We start from the raw sequence: 17685 nt of genomic DNA, 5'->3' as shown, positions 1-17685 counted from the left end.
TTGGACGAGGCAGTGCATGCACTGATCTGATGCTTCTTGACATGAGAGCAATACCCCAGCGGAGTGAAGAAAATACATGAACCTCACGGGACTCACTCCTCAGTTTATACCGTGTTTTGTTTCAATTAATGTATCATTTAGTTACAAATATGTGATCTGAACAAAAGTGGTCAAAAATCATTATTGGAAACATTTTCATGATCGCTTTTTTCGTTTTACAGTTTCATTTATTGTCATTTCCATTCAATCACAGCTGAGGCATGAATCCTTGATTTCACTCGGTTTAAAAGCCCTGCCTCCAGCATGCAGCTGGCACATTTGAAAGACATGGCGGCAGAAAAACTACACAAGTGTAAGTACCTATTACTTCATGTTATTTGTATGCCTACAACGATACCGTTACGATAATGCAACATCTGTTCACATGTATTTAACCCACAACTCATATATTTCTGTTATTGAACGCTTTATATTTTCTCAACAATGTTCATGTGAAATGCCCAACTAAAGGCAAGAGATAGGCTACATAACGTGCGTATACACACGCAGCATTCGTTATTTATCGGACATATTTCGGTTGGAAACCACTTGTTTCTTCATTTAACTAGGCTACCTGCCACATACAGACGTAACTAAGGTACCATCATTCATTTGGCTGGCAGTCACAATGTATTTGTAATAAATAATTCAATACATTCAAATCGGCTCAATTCAATAATTAAGCTGTCATTTATATGCAGCATTATGTGAGTGAAATGTTAATGGCTTAAGGTTTCCTTTTGCTGATGTATGTATAACATAATTCTCCTTAAACAGGGACGGAGGCCCAAACCAGAGCCCTCATTCAACAGAGGACTGACAATGAGCACCTGTTTACAGGAAAGAGGTTCACAGCCAAGAAGGCCTGGGGGTGAGCTACAGTTCTACATGAGTTGTTTGACAATGTTGTTTTGGTGCATGGTATGATAATCAATGTAACCACTACTGTGAATGAACCACAGTGAACCTGAGTGTCATGGAATTATTATGCATGAAGCATATTGTCAGAAGTAATCAGACTTTGCATGCCTGGATGCTATAATTTAAGAAATGGTTTACTCCACAGAGAGGTTCTGCAGAAGATGGAGTTGGAGGAGTTGCTCACTCCCACCCAACTGGCAAAAAGTGGGACAACCTGAAAAAAAATATAAGGTGAGATATTGTATTTCTAGATGCATACAATGCAGCTATTTCTATTGTGTCTTCATCTGACTCATACATTCCTTGTTCTCCCTCAGGAGCTGAAAACCCCCCCTACAGGGACGGGGACAGATGCGGGGGAGGCCACGGCAGCCACATGGTCGTGGTTTTCCCTGATGCATGAAGCCATTGGGAGTCGGCCCTCCATGGAGCCTCCAGTCCTGATGGACTCGGCTGACGTGGCCCCCAGTGGGATTGGCTCTTCATCCAGTGGAGCTGTGGCTGCTCCTTGTGGCCAGGCAATGTAGGAAGAGGAGGATCCTGGGCAGCCTGGCACAAGTAGCAGCACCACTACACTGGATGAAGAGCCATCCACCTCTCTCAGTCCCCCGCCTGCCAAGAAGAAGAGGGCAAGTAGGGGGGCCCTATTAGAGTTTCTGCAGAGGAGGCCCAACGAGAGCAGGAACGCTTTGAGGCCAATCAGGCTAACACAAAAATTTTTGGATTTATTTTGAGAAATTGGTAAATAAATGATTTTGTTTCTAAGTTTTTGCAACGTTGTTATTGTTCCATTGAGATACACTTTGTTTGTCAAAACATTGTTCCTTTATTTGTTAAAATAATAAACCGCAAATGAAGGCACACAGCTTTTCACACAGTGTGGTGTCCAAGGCCTTCGTGTCCCCAAGTCCTACAAATAATCATGTTCTTGTAGTTCAACTGGTTGCACACATGGAGCAGAGAGCAGCCCTGCCAGTCGGTCTCGCTGGCCATGTCCGCCTCGATCCCCCCTCACCAGACGTGGTGGAACCACACCAATGTCCCCAACATCCTCTTCAGGCTCCAGGATGTCCCCCGCTGTGAGGCAGATGTTATGGAGCACTGCACAGGCGGTGATGACTGAGGGGACAAAGGTGTGGTGGACCTCCAGAGCCTTGAAGAACAGCGATCTCCACCTGCTTTTCATCCTGCCAAAGGCCCGCTCTATGATGGAGCGAGCCCTGGCATGATGCTGGTTGAAGCGGCTCTGCACCCTCCCTTGCAGTGGTTCTCTATATGGGGTGATGAGGGCCACAGGTCCTTCTATGCAGGGGTAGCCACCATCACCCAAAAGGAAGAATCCTAAAAAGAGAGAGAACATATTTAGTATACTAAAAGTCATTGATGGATTTTGATGTATTAACAAGAATATTTGGTGTCACCTGAGGGAGGATACAGAGCCTGTTTGTAAATTGCGCTGTTCTTCAGGACTCTGGTGTCATGGACTGAGCCAGGATACCCAACAAAGGTGTTGAGAAAGAAGCCCTTCCCATCACACACTGCCTGCAATTGTATGGATGGGAAGAGCTTTCTGTTGAGGTAATCCTGGCCCAGAGGTCCTGGGGGGGTCTTTATGCGGACATGGCAGCCATCAATGGCCCCCACACACCTGGAGAATACTGGGCTGTTGGCCAGCCTTGCAAACTCTTGGCCAACCTCCTCCAGTTCTCCAGGGGGGGGCAGTTTGATGACCTCCTGGCGAAGGGCTGCAATTTGTTGTACTCCAGTGTGCACCAGTCTGCAGACGGTCGACTTGGGACATCAAGGCTCGGGACACTACCCGATCCGTCCCCCTGCCCGATCGGTACTGCGCATGTGCGAGATGGTCCACCATATTGGACAACTCCGGACGGCAACCCAAGATGGACACTTGACACAGTGGCTTTTAGCAAAGCACACAAATAAAACTCGAGAGAGAGATGAGTTATTGTTACTACAACGTGACTTCACTATTATTTAACAACTCTTTTTATTGGGTTCTTTTATTTGGGGTTAAGTACATTGTCAGAATAAGTGAGAAATGTATTTAACTTCTGTTAGACAGCTATCATACTGAATACATATTTACTGTGAATGTATGCAAAAATGTATGGCATATGGCTGTCTAACAGAAGTTAAATTAATTTCTCACTTATTCTGTACTTAACCCCAAATAAAAGAACCCAATAAAAAGAGAGAATAATAGTGAAGTAGTCACGTTGTAATAATAATAACTCATCTCTCTCTCGTTTTATTTTTTAGCTTTGCTAAAAGCCACTGTCTCAAGTGTCCATCTTGGGTTGCCGTCCGGAGTTGTCTGTCCAATATGGTGATGTTGTTCGTGAAGTCTTAACCAAGCTAGATCCTAAAAAGCCGGCTGGCCCGGCACAATGTAGAACTTTTCTTTTCTTTTCTTTTCTTTTTAAAGATAGCTGCAGATTTTATTGCTCCACCTCTTACTACTCTTTTTAACCTCTCTCTCAGCACGAACAAAATCCCAAAAGTATGGAAGTCAGCTTATGTCCTGCCACTACTAAAAGGAGGGGAGGCCACCTTATTAAACAATTATAGACCCATCTCTAAATTGTCAGTTCTGGCCAAGGTTCTTGAACGCCTAGTGAGTGAACAGGTAAAGGTGTTTTTATGTAACAATGACATCCTGTCTAAACATCAGTCAGGCTTCAGAAAGCAACATAGCACCATCACTGCCACAATGAAAGTGGTAAATGATATTACGAGTATTTTAGATAATAAGCAGAGTTGTGCAGCTCTATTTGTTGACCTATCCAAAGCTTTTGATACTGTCGATCATCACATTTTGAAGCAAAGGCTGGTCAGTATAGGCATGTCCAGCCATGCAGTAGGGTGGTTTGTAAACTACCTCTCTGAAAGGTCCCAATGTGTTCAGTTTGATGGGCTGTCTTCTGAGTGGTTAAACATCACTAATGGTGTACCACAAGGTTCAGTTTTAGGTCCGCTATTATTCTCTATATATATTAATAGTTTAGGTGAAAATGTCGAAGGAGCAACCTTACATTTTTATGCGGACGATACCGTTATGTACTGTGCAGGTCCCTCGATTAACGAGGCTGTTGTTAAATGACAGGCTGTTTTTAACATTATTCAGGCTCAGCTCTCTGAGCTTAAGCTTCTTTTAAATGTGGATAAAACCAAGGTAATGCATTTCGAAAGCTAAAGCTAAAAATACACCAGAGACTGCTTTGGATATTGTAACTACGCAAGGAATACAACTTGAAGTGGTTACCTGTTACAAATACTTGGGTATCTGGCTTGATGACTGTCTCACTTTTAAACTTCATGTCAATAACCTGCTTAAAAAGCTGAGGGTTAGGCTATGGTTTCTTTTACAGAAATAAGTCCTGTTTCTCGCTTGAGGCCAGGAAAAGGCTAGTCACTGTGACCTTTTTACCTGTGCTGGATTATGGTGATTTGTTATATATGAATGCACCTGCCAATTACCTGAGCAAGTTAGATGCTGCGTATCACAGTGCACATGAGATTTTTTGACAAATTGTAAAGCACTTACGCATCACTGTACCATGTATACCAAGGCGGTTATGCCATCACTTACTGTACGGAGGCTCAGTCACTGGTACTTTTTTCATTTACAAAGCCATGTTGGATAAACTACCATCTTATATCTGCTCCCTGATCTCTCTGCGAATTGAAAGTACTTATTGCCTGAGATCGCATGCTGTGGTTTTATTAAATGTGCCAAGTGCTAGGACTGTCTTAGGGAAGAAAGCTTTTAGATGTGCAGCTCCTACTAACATGGAACAGTCTGCAAAAAGAATGGAAAATTACCAAGCTAGTACCACTAGGCTACATGTTTTTAAGCTCGGTTGGATGCTACAAAATCAGATGCTGTTGGTACTGTACATGTGGTTAAATATGTAAATTGTAATCCCTGTACATTTTGCTGTATGATGTCCTTTTGTTGTTCTGTTGTTTATGTTTTTATGTCTTCTTGTGGAACCTACTGCTGCAGGTCTCCCTTGAAAAAGAGATCATTGATCTCAATGGGATTTTACCTGGATAAAAAAAAAAAATAAAAATAAAAATGGCGGACCATCTCGCACATGCGCAGTACCGATCGGGCAGGGGGACAGATCGGGTAGTGACAGCGGGCCCTCTGTGAATGTACAGAGGGACCAACAAGCTCTCCCGTCTTCACAGTAACTCGCAGAGACCGCTAAAGGAGCATTTAACCCTTCACATTCCAACAGAAACTAAACAGGCAGATTCGAAGGATTTATTTCTTTGGAAATGTTATTTTAAATACAATTAAATTAAGTTATTATGGTAAAACTAATGAAAAATATAACTAAACAAATATTTTTATTTTTTTAAAAATGTTTTTTTGCTTTTTAATGTTTTCAAATATTATTTTTTAGAATATCTTAGGCCCTCAGAGAGGTCCTAGAGGGCCCTGACGGCTCGCCACTGTCCTTTCCATTCACAGCCAATTTAGCATATTTTTTTAATCAATGGTAAGCTTGATAGAGGTAGGTGAGGTAAAGGTCAGGTATGACACGACCACTTAAACAGCAGAACTGTCAACAGTGGGGTCAGTTTATTTGAAGAAAAATGGTCCACATGTATACAGGGTTTTTACCCTCTCTCGTTACATTACAATTATACTAAACATATCATGCTGGGGTCATTTTCTAATCTAAAACCTTAATTCATAGTTTAGACATAAAGTCTTCCGACATAATCCAAAGGAATTTCCTCACAAATCGCCGGGGTTAACATCCACACCCTATGGCCTGACACATTCAGAGGTCAGTTCCTCAAAATGATCAGTTGGAATTCCGACATAATCCAAAGGAATCTCCTCACGGATCGAAGGTGCTAACATTCACAACCTATAGCCTGACACATTAAGAGGCAGCTCCCTCAGAATGATCAGTTAGAATTCTAGTTTTTAAACAAAGGCGAAAACCCAGGGGAACCCCCCCCCCCCCCCCCTCTCTCTCTCACTCTCTCAGTGTCTTTACTCTCAAAAACAGGACAGAAAAAACCTCCTCCATACCCATATGTGTGGAAACTGGGCATGGCCTCTGATGTACAGGACTGTACATGACCAGACATATTCTATGGCTATGGCAATAAGACACACCTTCCCATGTTTGTGTAAAAAGGTCATGACCTCTAGTGTGCAGGACTTGCCAAATATTATTCTCGGCTATGGCAAAAACACCTTTATGGGCCTCAGTGTATTTATCCTTAAGTCAGGAGCTCCTCTCCATGTGTACTGCTGTGAGGGAAGAAAAACTGTCTCTCCTCTTATCAGTGACACCCATAAAACCATAATAGTCCTAAACCACTTGTGTTTTGTTTATACTGTAAATATAGAAAATCATAAAATATGAAGCATTTTCATTGTGGGTTATACAAGAATATAATTGATTATAACTACTTTCGTTTTAATTATTCAACCTAATATGGAGATCTCAACCAACACTAACATCCGCGAACAGTTTAATAAACATTTGTTGATGTCTTTTACAAGTAAGGTAAAGCCATATTTACAAAAAAAATGTATAAACACAAGTCCGATATACATCCATAGTTTTCCTCCTCAGTGTCTGAAGCACACACAAAACAGTGGGATAAGACACAGGTTATCTCACATAGCGCTGACTTCACATCTGTCATTCCCCAGCCCACTAATCCTATCCCACAGACATTTTCAGCTGAATGAAATCTACTTCAAACAGCAAGTCAAAGCCTTAAGTGCCTGTGAAATGTAGCTTGAAGGCCCAAATCAGTAAACGCAACACAAAAATGAAAAATAAATGACACTTTGCGGACATAGTTAGCAATGCATTTCACCTGCAATTGTCTTCCCATGTAGGTATTTGAGACTTTCAAATGTATCACATAGAAAAATAGAGCCATGCAGGCTGCATTTGCTGTGTTTTAACCAGACGTATGAGTCATTTCAACCATCATCACCATCTGCCAGAAAAAAGTAATACACAGTACTTATTCTGTTCCAAAAAGGCTGGACTATGCAACAATTATCTGAACCTGCTGCTTACAGCCTGGTGCTGAGACTCAGTTAACATGATTACAACCCAACTTTATCCTATGGCTTTGATGACACTGAGTCAGTCTTTGGGGCATCAGGGTTAAAGTCAGTGCATCTACTTTCTGAAGCCGCTTGAACAGTGGATGAATGTTCTTTCCTAAAAAGGATTTGCTGCCTCGACCCTGATATTCCATGTAGACGGTGTCATCTGCACCCGACATGGAGCTCATGGTGCCGGTTCGCCCTTGAGAACTGATAAAGAAGCAGGAAGAAATAAATAGTGTTATATTCTACCATGCAATGGTAAGCCTGCAAAGCACAATTACGTATATATCTGCTTTCTGAGGTCAGAGTTATCCAAGTGTTCACCTGTTGGTCGTTCCGCCCAGCTCCCCTGCCACCAACTCCTCCTCAGCATCCAGGTCTGAAGCAGCCAGGACCTTCTGGAGAAGTTGCTGCCTGCTCCTCTTTGGAGGAGAACATCAGGTCCTCCTCCTCCATACCGGCTAGCTTTGTGATCACCTATGAAGGAAGAGACACATGAGAACACACCACGGGCTATATGTAAACAATTATTTCACTGAGGGCCACATACAGAAAAATATACGAAGGTCCGGCCGCTCACTAGAGGTGAGGTTTATTGCCGTATCAGTTAAGTTATAAGTTAGCTAAATCAATCAAATGTAGGCAAATTATGCTTGATATACTTGAAAATGCTTTAAGAAACAAACTGCTTACACCACAGTTCTCCATAGGGTTTCATTTATTTAGTTTGCAGCTCATTCCTTAAAACAGAAGCCTCAGATTGCTCATAAAAAGAGGAATATGAAGCTATTTATGTAATTAACCTTATTGCCGTCCTTTTTTTTTATCAACAATCACAGCGAAACGCCTCTCTAAAAGCGGCCCTCCTCAACAACCCGCCTCCATGAACAATAAAGCCACATTCTAAACGAATTCATAACGGACAATAACCTGATTTTCTCTTTCTCACTGAGACCTGGCAAAAAACCTCTGGACTATTTCTCATTTAAACCTAGCACTCCATCAGGATTCACCTATTTTGACAAACCCCCGTCCAGAAGGACGGGTGGGTGGTGGTCTTGCTGCCCTATTTTTAGGAAGGATGTGAAAGCCACCCACATCTCCATCCCTGGATATTCCCTCATCGAGCACCTGGTATTTAAGCTCTCTGGTCCCACTCCCCTGCGTCACAGCCATCATTTACCGCCCTCCAAAACAAAATCCCACCTTTCTCTCCGACCTCTCTGACCTTCTAACCCAGCTATCTGCAATATCTCCATCTGTGCTCCTCGTAGGGGATTTCAATATCCACATTGATGACCCCAACCCAGCATATATGCCATTGAATTTCTGGAAACTCTTGCAGTGCTTCAACTTCACACCAGCACATCAACTTCCCCACACACAGCCCACGGACACAATCCTTGACCTAGTCTGCTCCACAGGTCTCACCGCCCCACCACCTATCCAGTCTCGACCCTCATATCTCCGACCACCTGGCCATCACCATGGACATCAATATCCCCCATCCCCATCCAAAAACACAAGCGCACAATAACCTTCAGAAACCTAAAATCCCTGTCTCCCTCAGCACTCTCAGCTTGCATCACCCGCAAGATGTCCGCCTTCCCTCCCCCCCCGCCTGACAATCCATGTCAACTAGTGGACTACTACAACACCACCCTCTCCTCCTGTCTTGATGAACTGGCTCCCCAAAAAACTAAAACTGTCTCTTTCACACATTCAGCTCCCTGGTACACCGCTGAACTCCGCCAAATGAAATCACAAAAACGCCAACTGGAACGCCTCCATAAGAAAACCACTCTAACAGTTCATCTCCATGCCTACACCGACCACCTACATCAGTACAATAATGCGCTCAAAGCAGCCCGGACCAACTACTACTCACAACTGATACACTCCGGCTCCAGCAACCCCAAGGCTCTGTTCTCCACCATCAGCACACTCCTTAAACCCTGCGACAACGCCACCCCATCCTTCACAACCGCACAGTGCAATTCTTTCCTCTCATTCTTTCAATCCAAAATCGACAGCATCTACAGAAACCTGACCTCCTCAACAGCCCTCCCCATCTCCCCCACTGGCTCCCCCCCCTTCACCTCAAAGCCCCTATCCCGGTTCTCCCCTGTGACCCCAATGCAACTTTCCACCCTCATGGCCGGAATGAACTCCACCTGCACTCTGGATCCCATACCAACTACATTTGTCAGGGAATGCCTCCCTCCCATCTCCCAACTCATAACCACAATCATTAACTCCTCCCTCTGCTCTGGATCAGTCCCCCCCTCACTCAAACTGGCTGCTGTTACACCCATACTGAAAAAACCCGGACTCACACCTGACATCATGTCCAACTTCCGGCCCATTTCCAATCTCCCGTTCCTATCAAAGCTTCTCGAACGTGTTGTAGCCTCCCAACTAAAATCCCACCTCAGCTCCAATAACCTGTTTGAACCCTTTCAATCAGGATTCCGGACAAAACATAGCACAGAGACAGCCCTCCTCAGAATCACTAACGACCTCCTCCTCTCCTCAGACTCCGGCAATCTCAACATCCTCATCCTCCTCGACCTCACAGCAGCGTTCGACACCATCGACCACACCATCCTGCTGTCCCGCCTGGAATCATCCCTCAACATCACTGACACTGCACTCTCCTGGTTGAAATCATACCTCACCAACAGACACCAGTTCATCCACATCAATAACTGCACTTCCTCCACTGCCCCTCTGAACCAAGGCGTCCCCCAGGGTTCGGTGCTTGGTCCCCTCCTCTATATACTCCCCCTTGGAAAAATCATCCGTCGCCACAACCTCCAGTATCACTGCTACGCTGATGACATCCAACTCTACATCTCCACAAAAACCATCACTGCCACAACTCACTCCACACTCACCAACTGTCTCTCAGAAATTAAATCCTGGATGCAAACAAACTACCTTCAACTGAACAGCGACAAATCTGATATCATCATAATCGGACCCCCATCCGGTACCAACACCACTCAGAACTTCAACCTCACCCTTGACAACACCACTCTAACCCCCTCTCCTCACATTCGCAACCTTGGAGTAATCTTTGACAGCCAGCTCAAATTTGACAAACACACAAACCACATCACCAGGACTGCCTTCTTCCATCTGAAAAACATTGCCCGCCTCCGCCCCTCACTCACCTTCCCGGCTGCTGAAACCCTCATCCACGCATTTGTCACTTCAAGACTGGACTACTGCCACAGCATCCTGTATGGTTCATCATCCAAAATCCTAAATAAACTACAATACATCCAGAACTGCGCTGCCCGCCTCCTCACCCACACCCGCTCCAGAGACCACATCACCCCCGTCCTTCAAAACCTGCACTGGCTCCCTGTTCGTCAACGAATACACTTCAAAATCCTTCTGCTAACACACAAAGCTCTCAATAACCAGGCTCCCCCCTACCTCTCCGACCTGATCCACCACTACACCCCTTCCCGCAGCCTTCGCTCATCAGAAGCGAACCTCCTCTCTATCCCCAAGAAAACCAAGCTCCGAACCTGGGGGGATAGAGCCTTCTCCATCGCTGCCCCCACCCTCTGGAACTCCCTCCCACAACACATCAGAGACTGCACTGACCCCCCCACTTTCAAAACACTGACCAAAACACACCTCTTCAGACTGGCTTTTAATCTGTGAATTATGCTGTATTGCTGTTTTAATAACTTTTAAGTGTTATTTTATCTTGTTTTAATAACTTTTAAATTCCATTTTATCATGTTTTATCACCACTGTAAAGCGTCTTTGAGCACCTGGAAAAGCGCTTTGAAATGCAATGTATTATTATTATTATTATTAACTAAGATTTGTTTGAAAATGTTTCCAACTTTAATTGACTGAATTTATTTGAAAAGTGGGCCTTTTAACGCATGAATACTGTGTAATATATTTGTACAAATATATTTAAGAATTACAATATATAACAAGCACACGTTTCAAAATGGGCCACGGGCCGCATTTGGCCCCCGGGCCGTAGTTTGGACACCCCTGATGTAAAAGAATAAATAATACCAAGGATAAAAATATGTATGTCTTATTAATAAACTTCTTTCCATTTGTCCTGAATAAGTTGTCCCAAATGCATTGAAGCTATTTTTCCATTTACTTGTATATAGACCCCTCTTGCACTATTTCTATTTTATTTGTATTAACTTGCACATCTCAAAATATTCTCTTGCACTATTATCTGTTTTATGTATATATATTCATGTTGGAGGAGCCTGTGACCTATGTTTTTCATTGCCATATCTACACTGTAGCTAATGTGCACATGACAATAAAGCCTTGAATCTATGTTAACTATCTCTGTGAGCGGAGGCTTTTTCTCGAACTAGTTTATTTTCTGGTTCATTCTTTGTTTTAACCCTCTAAATAAAACTCCTATATTAACTACAAGATACCCAACACATTTTTGTTAACCTTGTTCCACTGAGAGAGCAAACTTGGCCCATTAGAGAAATGTACAATCGTGTGTTTTACAGGTTAAAATGTGTTGTTCAAAAGGGGAAACACAAACATGTAAACACACCTTAAAGCTGTAACCTTGGTCCACCAGGAACCTCTGCCTCTTGGTGGAGTAAGCCATCTCCTGGGTGTCCTGGGACACTAGTGAGTAGAAGTATGCATTGTACTCCTCTGCTATCATTCCTACACCAGCAGACAGGGGGGAGAGAGAATATTTAGGTGATGAATGGAGGAAGACTATAAGTTACATCAGGATGTGTCATGCAAAGACAACCAATCCAAGTGATGCAGACAGACTGACCTTTCTTAGCTCGTAAGACTCTGCCCAGCCTCTGAGCCTCCTGTCTGCGGGATCCACCATGGGAGGAGATCTGGATCAGAACATTGGCTTCAGGCAAGTCAAAGGAAGTGTCTCCAACCTGAGTGGTAGAAGGAATGCAGTATATTTCAAGTTATGTCATTTCATTTTACCATTGTATCAATATCAGAGGTGGGAAGTAGTACAGTACAAATAATTTGTTACTGTACTTAAGTACATTTGTCTGGTATCAGCACTTTACTCCACTACTTATTTTTCTGACAACTTTTTACTTTTACTTCTTACATTTTTAACACAAATACCTGTACTTTCTACATTTTCAAAACAGGTTTGTTACTTTAGTTTTAATGTGTGTTTGGTGGCGTGACCATTATTATTTAGAGTCATGGCGTGCCTATTGATTTGAACACGATCCGTGTATCCATCATTTCCTGGTCTTCTCTAAAGAAGAGGGACCAATGAAAACGTTGTCATGTTGCCGTTGTTCAGCATCGAAACATTCATTAGCTAACAATGATATAATTGTTCTATTAACATAAAGGGAGGTCAGTTACTCTTTAAAACAGTTGGTAATTATGGGTACTTTTTACTTAAGTACATTTTGAAGCCCATACTTCTTTACTTTTACTTGAGTAAAGAAGTTTAGTCAGTACTTCTACTTTTACCAGAGTATTTTTAAACATGAGTATCTGTACTTCTACTTGAGTAAAGGGTGTGTTTACTTTTGCCATCTCTGATCAATATGCAAACATGCAACTGTGGTTCTTTTAAAAAGGTAAACATGTTTCTGATTTTATATCATTGGTTTTCAATAGAGGGAATTTCTTAAGAATAATGTGTGATATCGGCAGGATTAAAAAAGGTGTGAGGTGTCATTACTGGAATAATCTTTTTATATGATTACATTTTTTGGGTCAATTAAAAACACACTGTGCGCAGCAGTAGTACTGTAAATTCTCTAGAAGTGCTAGTCTGCCCCCTGCTGGTCACAAGGGTGCACATGGATTGGTACCTTCGAGATGAATATGGTGTTTATCTTGGGGTTGTGTTTGAAGTTCTGTAAAATCTGCATTCGTTCCCCCTGAGAGGTTGGACCGTAGATGTAGGGCCTTGAGAGAAAATGAGAAAGTGGAGTTCAAACATGAAGAAAGGTTACCCAAACAGGCTATTTTCTCAAAATGCTTCTCAGTTTGTGAATAACCTACTTGTTGAGGCGGATAGCGTACTCCTTCAAGGCAAACACGTTGTCAGCAAAGACCATGATCTTATCGTTTCGCCGCTCATGGAATTGAATGAGAAACTGGCAAGCGCGGAACTTATTGGGGTTCATCGTATAAAACAGGATGCGCTTCTTTGTCTTGATGGCCACATACTCTCTGTAGAACTCTGGAGACATTGGGCACCACACCTAAAGCACAACCATGGGCACATTGTTCAGATAGTGTCACTAATGTGGAACATGCTCTTTGTATTTGTTACATTAAATCTCAGCTACATCTTTGAGCTTAATATTCTGAATTTTACAAGAAACTGTCTATAACTTTACTCGAGGCAGACAGTTATCTTAGGATAAAAACAAAAAAAAACACAATAGTAATGGTGTGTTGGTAGAAAAATACAAAAGCAGCTTTTACCATAACTTCAAAATACAGCAAGTTTAAAACTGGGCATAGGTAAACGGCTGTCACTTGGTTTTATCCTGGACTGGCTAGTCATTACAACACACCACATCAATTGTGTTATATTTAATGATCTTCCCTTGTTACATATATGTTTTCCAATCGACAGCCCTTGACCACTAGGTTAGGCTTCGCATTATCAAAATAAACCAGAAACAGATGTTCCATATTTTATCCAGTTTTTAGTGAACGACATATTCTTAATTTCTTGTCGTGGTATAAAACCTTGTCAAAAGAATGCAAGACTCACCTCTGCACACTGGACTTTGGCAATGTAGCCATTGTTCTGTAACTCCATCCAGTTGGCCTCAAACAGTTTAGGCCCAATAAGGAAGTTCAGATCCACAATCTTGTCGTCTTCCCTGACCAGTGTGGCAGTGAGCCCCATTTTGCAATGTGCCTGGACGATGGTCAGAACACGACGGAACATCCTGGCTACAGAGGAAACACAGAATAACCATGTTTACATGTCAATAAATCTCACAGAGATATACGTGTTCTTCATGTGTCTTCCCATTGCATCCCAAAACTATATAACCAGCACGGCCCCTAGTAGACCCCCACACACGCAACAACACAGACTATAACACCTCTTGTTGTTAAATACCAACTATGTGCAATATGCGCAATATATATATATATGCCGTTAAAAACTGTGCAGTATATACCTGGCAGCTAAATCCTCAGAACTGTTACAGGGTAGGTATTTTTGTAAAATGTGTAACTTCTTTATTATATATATTTTGTTATGCATGCTTAGGTAACATTAAGCTGTCTTTGGCTCTTTTCTGCTGTAACAATGTAAATGTCCCCTCTGTGGGACTAATACAGGTATTCTGATTCTGAAAACATAACTTCAATATATTCTTACAATAAAGCAAATATCAAGTTGTCTGGAGAACTTTAACAAAGTTACAGCTTACCAGGGATGGTGTGCACCTCATCGAGGATAATGAGTCCCCACTCCTGGCTCCGCATCCACTCCATGACCCTCTCCGCCTCCCAGGAGCGCTTGGTGGTGTGACCCAGCATGGAGTAGGTGCTGATGGCCACTGAGCAGCCAATGGGTTTGTCCTTGGCGTCGGAAGTGAAGCGGCAGATCTGAGAGTCATCGATGGTGGACCACATCTTGAACTGAGCTTTCCACTGTTCCACTGACACAGAGGAGTTCCCCAACACCAGGCAGCGTTTACGCACCGTGCACGCTGCGGTCACGCCCACCAGAGATTTACCCGCTCCTGGAAATAAAACATTGAGGCCTACATTTTACACACAGGTTTGATGTAACAAAAAATATAATAGTAAGTTGTGCTTGAGGAAGTACTCTAACATTTAGGGAATTGAAAAATCTACTAAGTACAAGAGTATATCCCTTTTTTCAAGCAAATATTTAGAAAGATCTAGTACAATATAATTTCATACACAAGCTCTACCACCAGGAAATGCTTTGGGGGTCTCCTTTCTGTTTTGTAACTCAATGTTCCCTTCTCCTCCTGTGAACCAGCTGTCTCACCGCAGGGCAGCACGATGACCCCAGAGCGAGCCCGTCCATTCCCAACCATCTTGCGCAGACTCTTCTCCTGGTAGGGCCTCAACACAGCAGTGGGCTTCAGGTCTATGTTGATGTCGGGGTTGAATGTATCATTGCGAAAGTCGTACTCTGCTAGGAGGGGGTACTCTAGCTGAATGCAACGCTTCTGCAGCTCTTCAATCATCTCCTACACAGGGTCACAGTAGAACAGTTCAGAGAAGTGCATTAAAATAGGATTACGCATTCATTCTTTGGAAATAAGGCAACCAAGTCAGCAGTAATGTACGTTTGTAAAAAAGGAGAAATCTGATTTGTACCTGACGAAGCTCAAAAGACACAGTCTGAGTCTCTTCCTCCTCTTCTTCTTCTTTATCCATTTGCTCATAGTAGCTAAAGATGTCTTCAGGCACCTGCTGGGTAGAAGTTTGTCCGTCGCTGGGTTGCTGTGAGGTCGACGGATCCCCCTTTTCCTCAATAGACTTGGAAATCTGTCAGAAATAAAGACATAGAGGGGCATTGGTTAGCGAATGAAGAGGACAACAACTCAAATTCCTGCTACATATATATTCTTATATCTTTAAAACACGACTTGTTACAGCTTTTCAATTAGATTCAAGGTTTACTTGAAATAAAAAAATAGAACTTTCTACTTTTGTGTGCAAGTAAAAAAAGGTTGCATTGCATACTGCTGACTTGCTGCGAATAACTTCAGTTATAAGCTCGGTGTCCGCTCCGTCTGCAGTGCGGAGACGACATTCACGGATCACAGTGTCCTGCAGAAGGCGCTGGATCACATCAGGGAAGGCACTCTCAACAAAATACCTGAATAAAAAGGCAGCACATTTTTAAGAAAGCCCAAAGGGGAGGATTAATGTAAAGACAGAAGGAATGGTTGTTGAAATGACTTTACCTGTTGTGCTTGAGTACCAGCTTCACTTTTCCATAGCTCACAGTGCAGAGCTGAAGAGAGAGAAAAAACAATAATTAAATACCCAAAGTTTGCATCCATGACATTAAATATGATACATTTGGAAAGTGTAATCTTCCTTGAAATCAGCAGACACTCAATTCAGACCTTAATGAACTGAATGATGCCTTCAGGTACAGAGGTCTTGCTGAGTTTCTGCATGTACTCCACAATATCAGAGGTCTGCAGCCCCACACTGACCGCTGCATACAGGGAATAGGCCGTCAGCTTGTACTCATGGATATGATTAGGCCTGCAGACTGGCTCTGCAATTGCCACCATGAAATCCTGTGCGTACTTGTACACTGGGGAGAAGGCTTCAAGAAAGATGTGTCCATCTGGAGCCTGGAGAAGAGGAGGAAGATTACAACTATATATTATAAAGGAATGCAGAGAGATATCTTCTGAAATACAGTGTACAATTTGAAATCCTTTAATAAGTAAACTCAACAATCGAAACACATCTTACCACCCAGAGGGGGCGCGAAGTGTTATCATTCTTCAGCATCATCTGAACACGGTAATCTTTGGCTCCATATTCATCAAGTTTTGTACTGGACACATCCACTTGTTTCCCTGCAGCAGCAGGAATGGCCTCCTGAGACTCACTGCCCCCTGCCTCTTCTTCATCGTCTTCCTCATCATAGAGACGCTTTTTGGACTTCTTGTCTGTCAGTATGAGTTAAAAAACATTATAGAAAGTAATAGAGGTAGATAATTAACTGAAATCAATAATACATCAGTGTAAATTGAATTGTATTGTTTTAAAATAATCAGGAAATGTAAAGAGTTACAGCCAAAGTAGAGAGCCAAAGCAGCAACATATTAATTAAGAGGCATGCATAAAATATTAAAGATAAAAATAGAAGAAACAATACTACAATTTACAAAAATATACATCCAGGTCGACAACAAAAAGTACCAGTAACTCTATTTTTTTATGTAGCCTGTATAAAAGGAGTTTGATAGCAGCCAGGTTACAGTAGTAAAAGTGTAAGTGTATATTGCACAGTTATTTACAGGTGTATTGTAGTAGTTGAATTGTCCAACAAAGAGATAGCAGCTAGTAATATTTATAATTATAAATCGGTATATGTATATTGTATACAAGTGATATTGCACAACAGTTGGGCACTACTGTACCATTAACCTTACATCTTTTCACTACAATAACCCCCCCTTAACAATACACCCCCCTTAACAATACACGGGATAATTTAAAGGAGGTGTATAATGTCTTCAAATACAAACTACATGTTACATGTGTCAGTCGGTTTCAGTACACTTATCCATCTTTCAGCTTGTGAGCTAACAGCTATAGTTAGCTAGGTTAAACAGCAGTATTAGCAACTTACCCCGATCTCCTTTATCCTTTCTACCCATTTTTTTAATTTTCAAATAGGTGGTTTCTATCAAAACATTGTAAGTTTATCCTCATAATCTTTCTGAAGTCCTCAGCGAAGTCCAGTGACTGTAGTCTGACCACGGTGTATACGACGGTGTTGAGTGCACTCAATAATGTAGATACATAACTTCCGGTTTGAGACTTCAAAATAAAACCTTCATTTGAAAAGTATGTGCCTGATTTGTTTAAATTAAGTTAAT

General features: G+C 42.3%; 2 protein-coding genes and 1 long non-coding RNA gene across 3 annotated transcripts; 1 reads left to right on the top strand and 2 right to left on the bottom strand.

The window, feature by feature from the left end:
- Nucleotides 1–54: 54 nt before the first annotated feature.
- Nucleotides 55–1164, top strand: LOC117549218. Its single transcript, XR_004569450.1, has 3 exons — nt 55–352; nt 817–910; nt 1106–1164. It is a non-coding gene; the product is annotated as an uncharacterized LOC117549218 (long non-coding RNA).
- Nucleotides 1165–1813: 649 nt separating this feature from the next.
- LOC117549307 (protein ALP1-like) lies at nt 1814–7266 on the bottom strand. The gene is made up of 3 exons (XM_034221083.1): nt 7156–7266; nt 2382–2751; nt 1814–2301 (listed from the first exon to the last, which is right to left on the bottom strand). Exons 1-3 carry the CDS (start codon nt 7264–7266, stop codon nt 1871–1873), a joined length of 912 nt encoding a protein of 303 aa, XP_034076974.1. The 3' UTR covers nt 1814–1870.
- ercc3 (excision repair cross-complementation group 3) lies at nt 6467–17623 on the bottom strand. The gene is made up of 15 exons (XM_034220990.1): nt 17436–17623; nt 16550–16749; nt 16189–16425; nt 16024–16073; nt 15800–15935; nt 15431–15601; nt 15096–15300; nt 14506–14820; nt 13833–14017; nt 13109–13311; nt 12916–13012; nt 11886–12003; nt 11649–11767; nt 7410–7558; nt 6467–7291 (listed from the first exon to the last, which is right to left on the bottom strand). Exons 1-14 carry the CDS (start codon nt 17461–17463, stop codon nt 7448–7450), a joined length of 2175 nt encoding a protein of 724 aa, XP_034076881.1. The 5' UTR covers nt 17464–17623; the 3' UTR covers nt 6467–7291; nt 7410–7447.
- Between the last annotated feature and the right edge of the window lie 62 nt (nt 17624–17685).

The sequence above is a fragment of the Gymnodraco acuticeps genome, unplaced genomic scaffold (genome assembly GCF_902827175.1).
Source record: "Gymnodraco acuticeps unplaced genomic scaffold, fGymAcu1.1, whole genome shotgun sequence".
Lineage (NCBI taxonomy): Eukaryota > Metazoa > Chordata > Actinopteri > Perciformes > Bathydraconidae > Gymnodraco > Gymnodraco acuticeps.
Note: the sequence above shows the minus strand (reverse complement) of the source record. Positions and strands in the feature narration are given on the sequence as shown.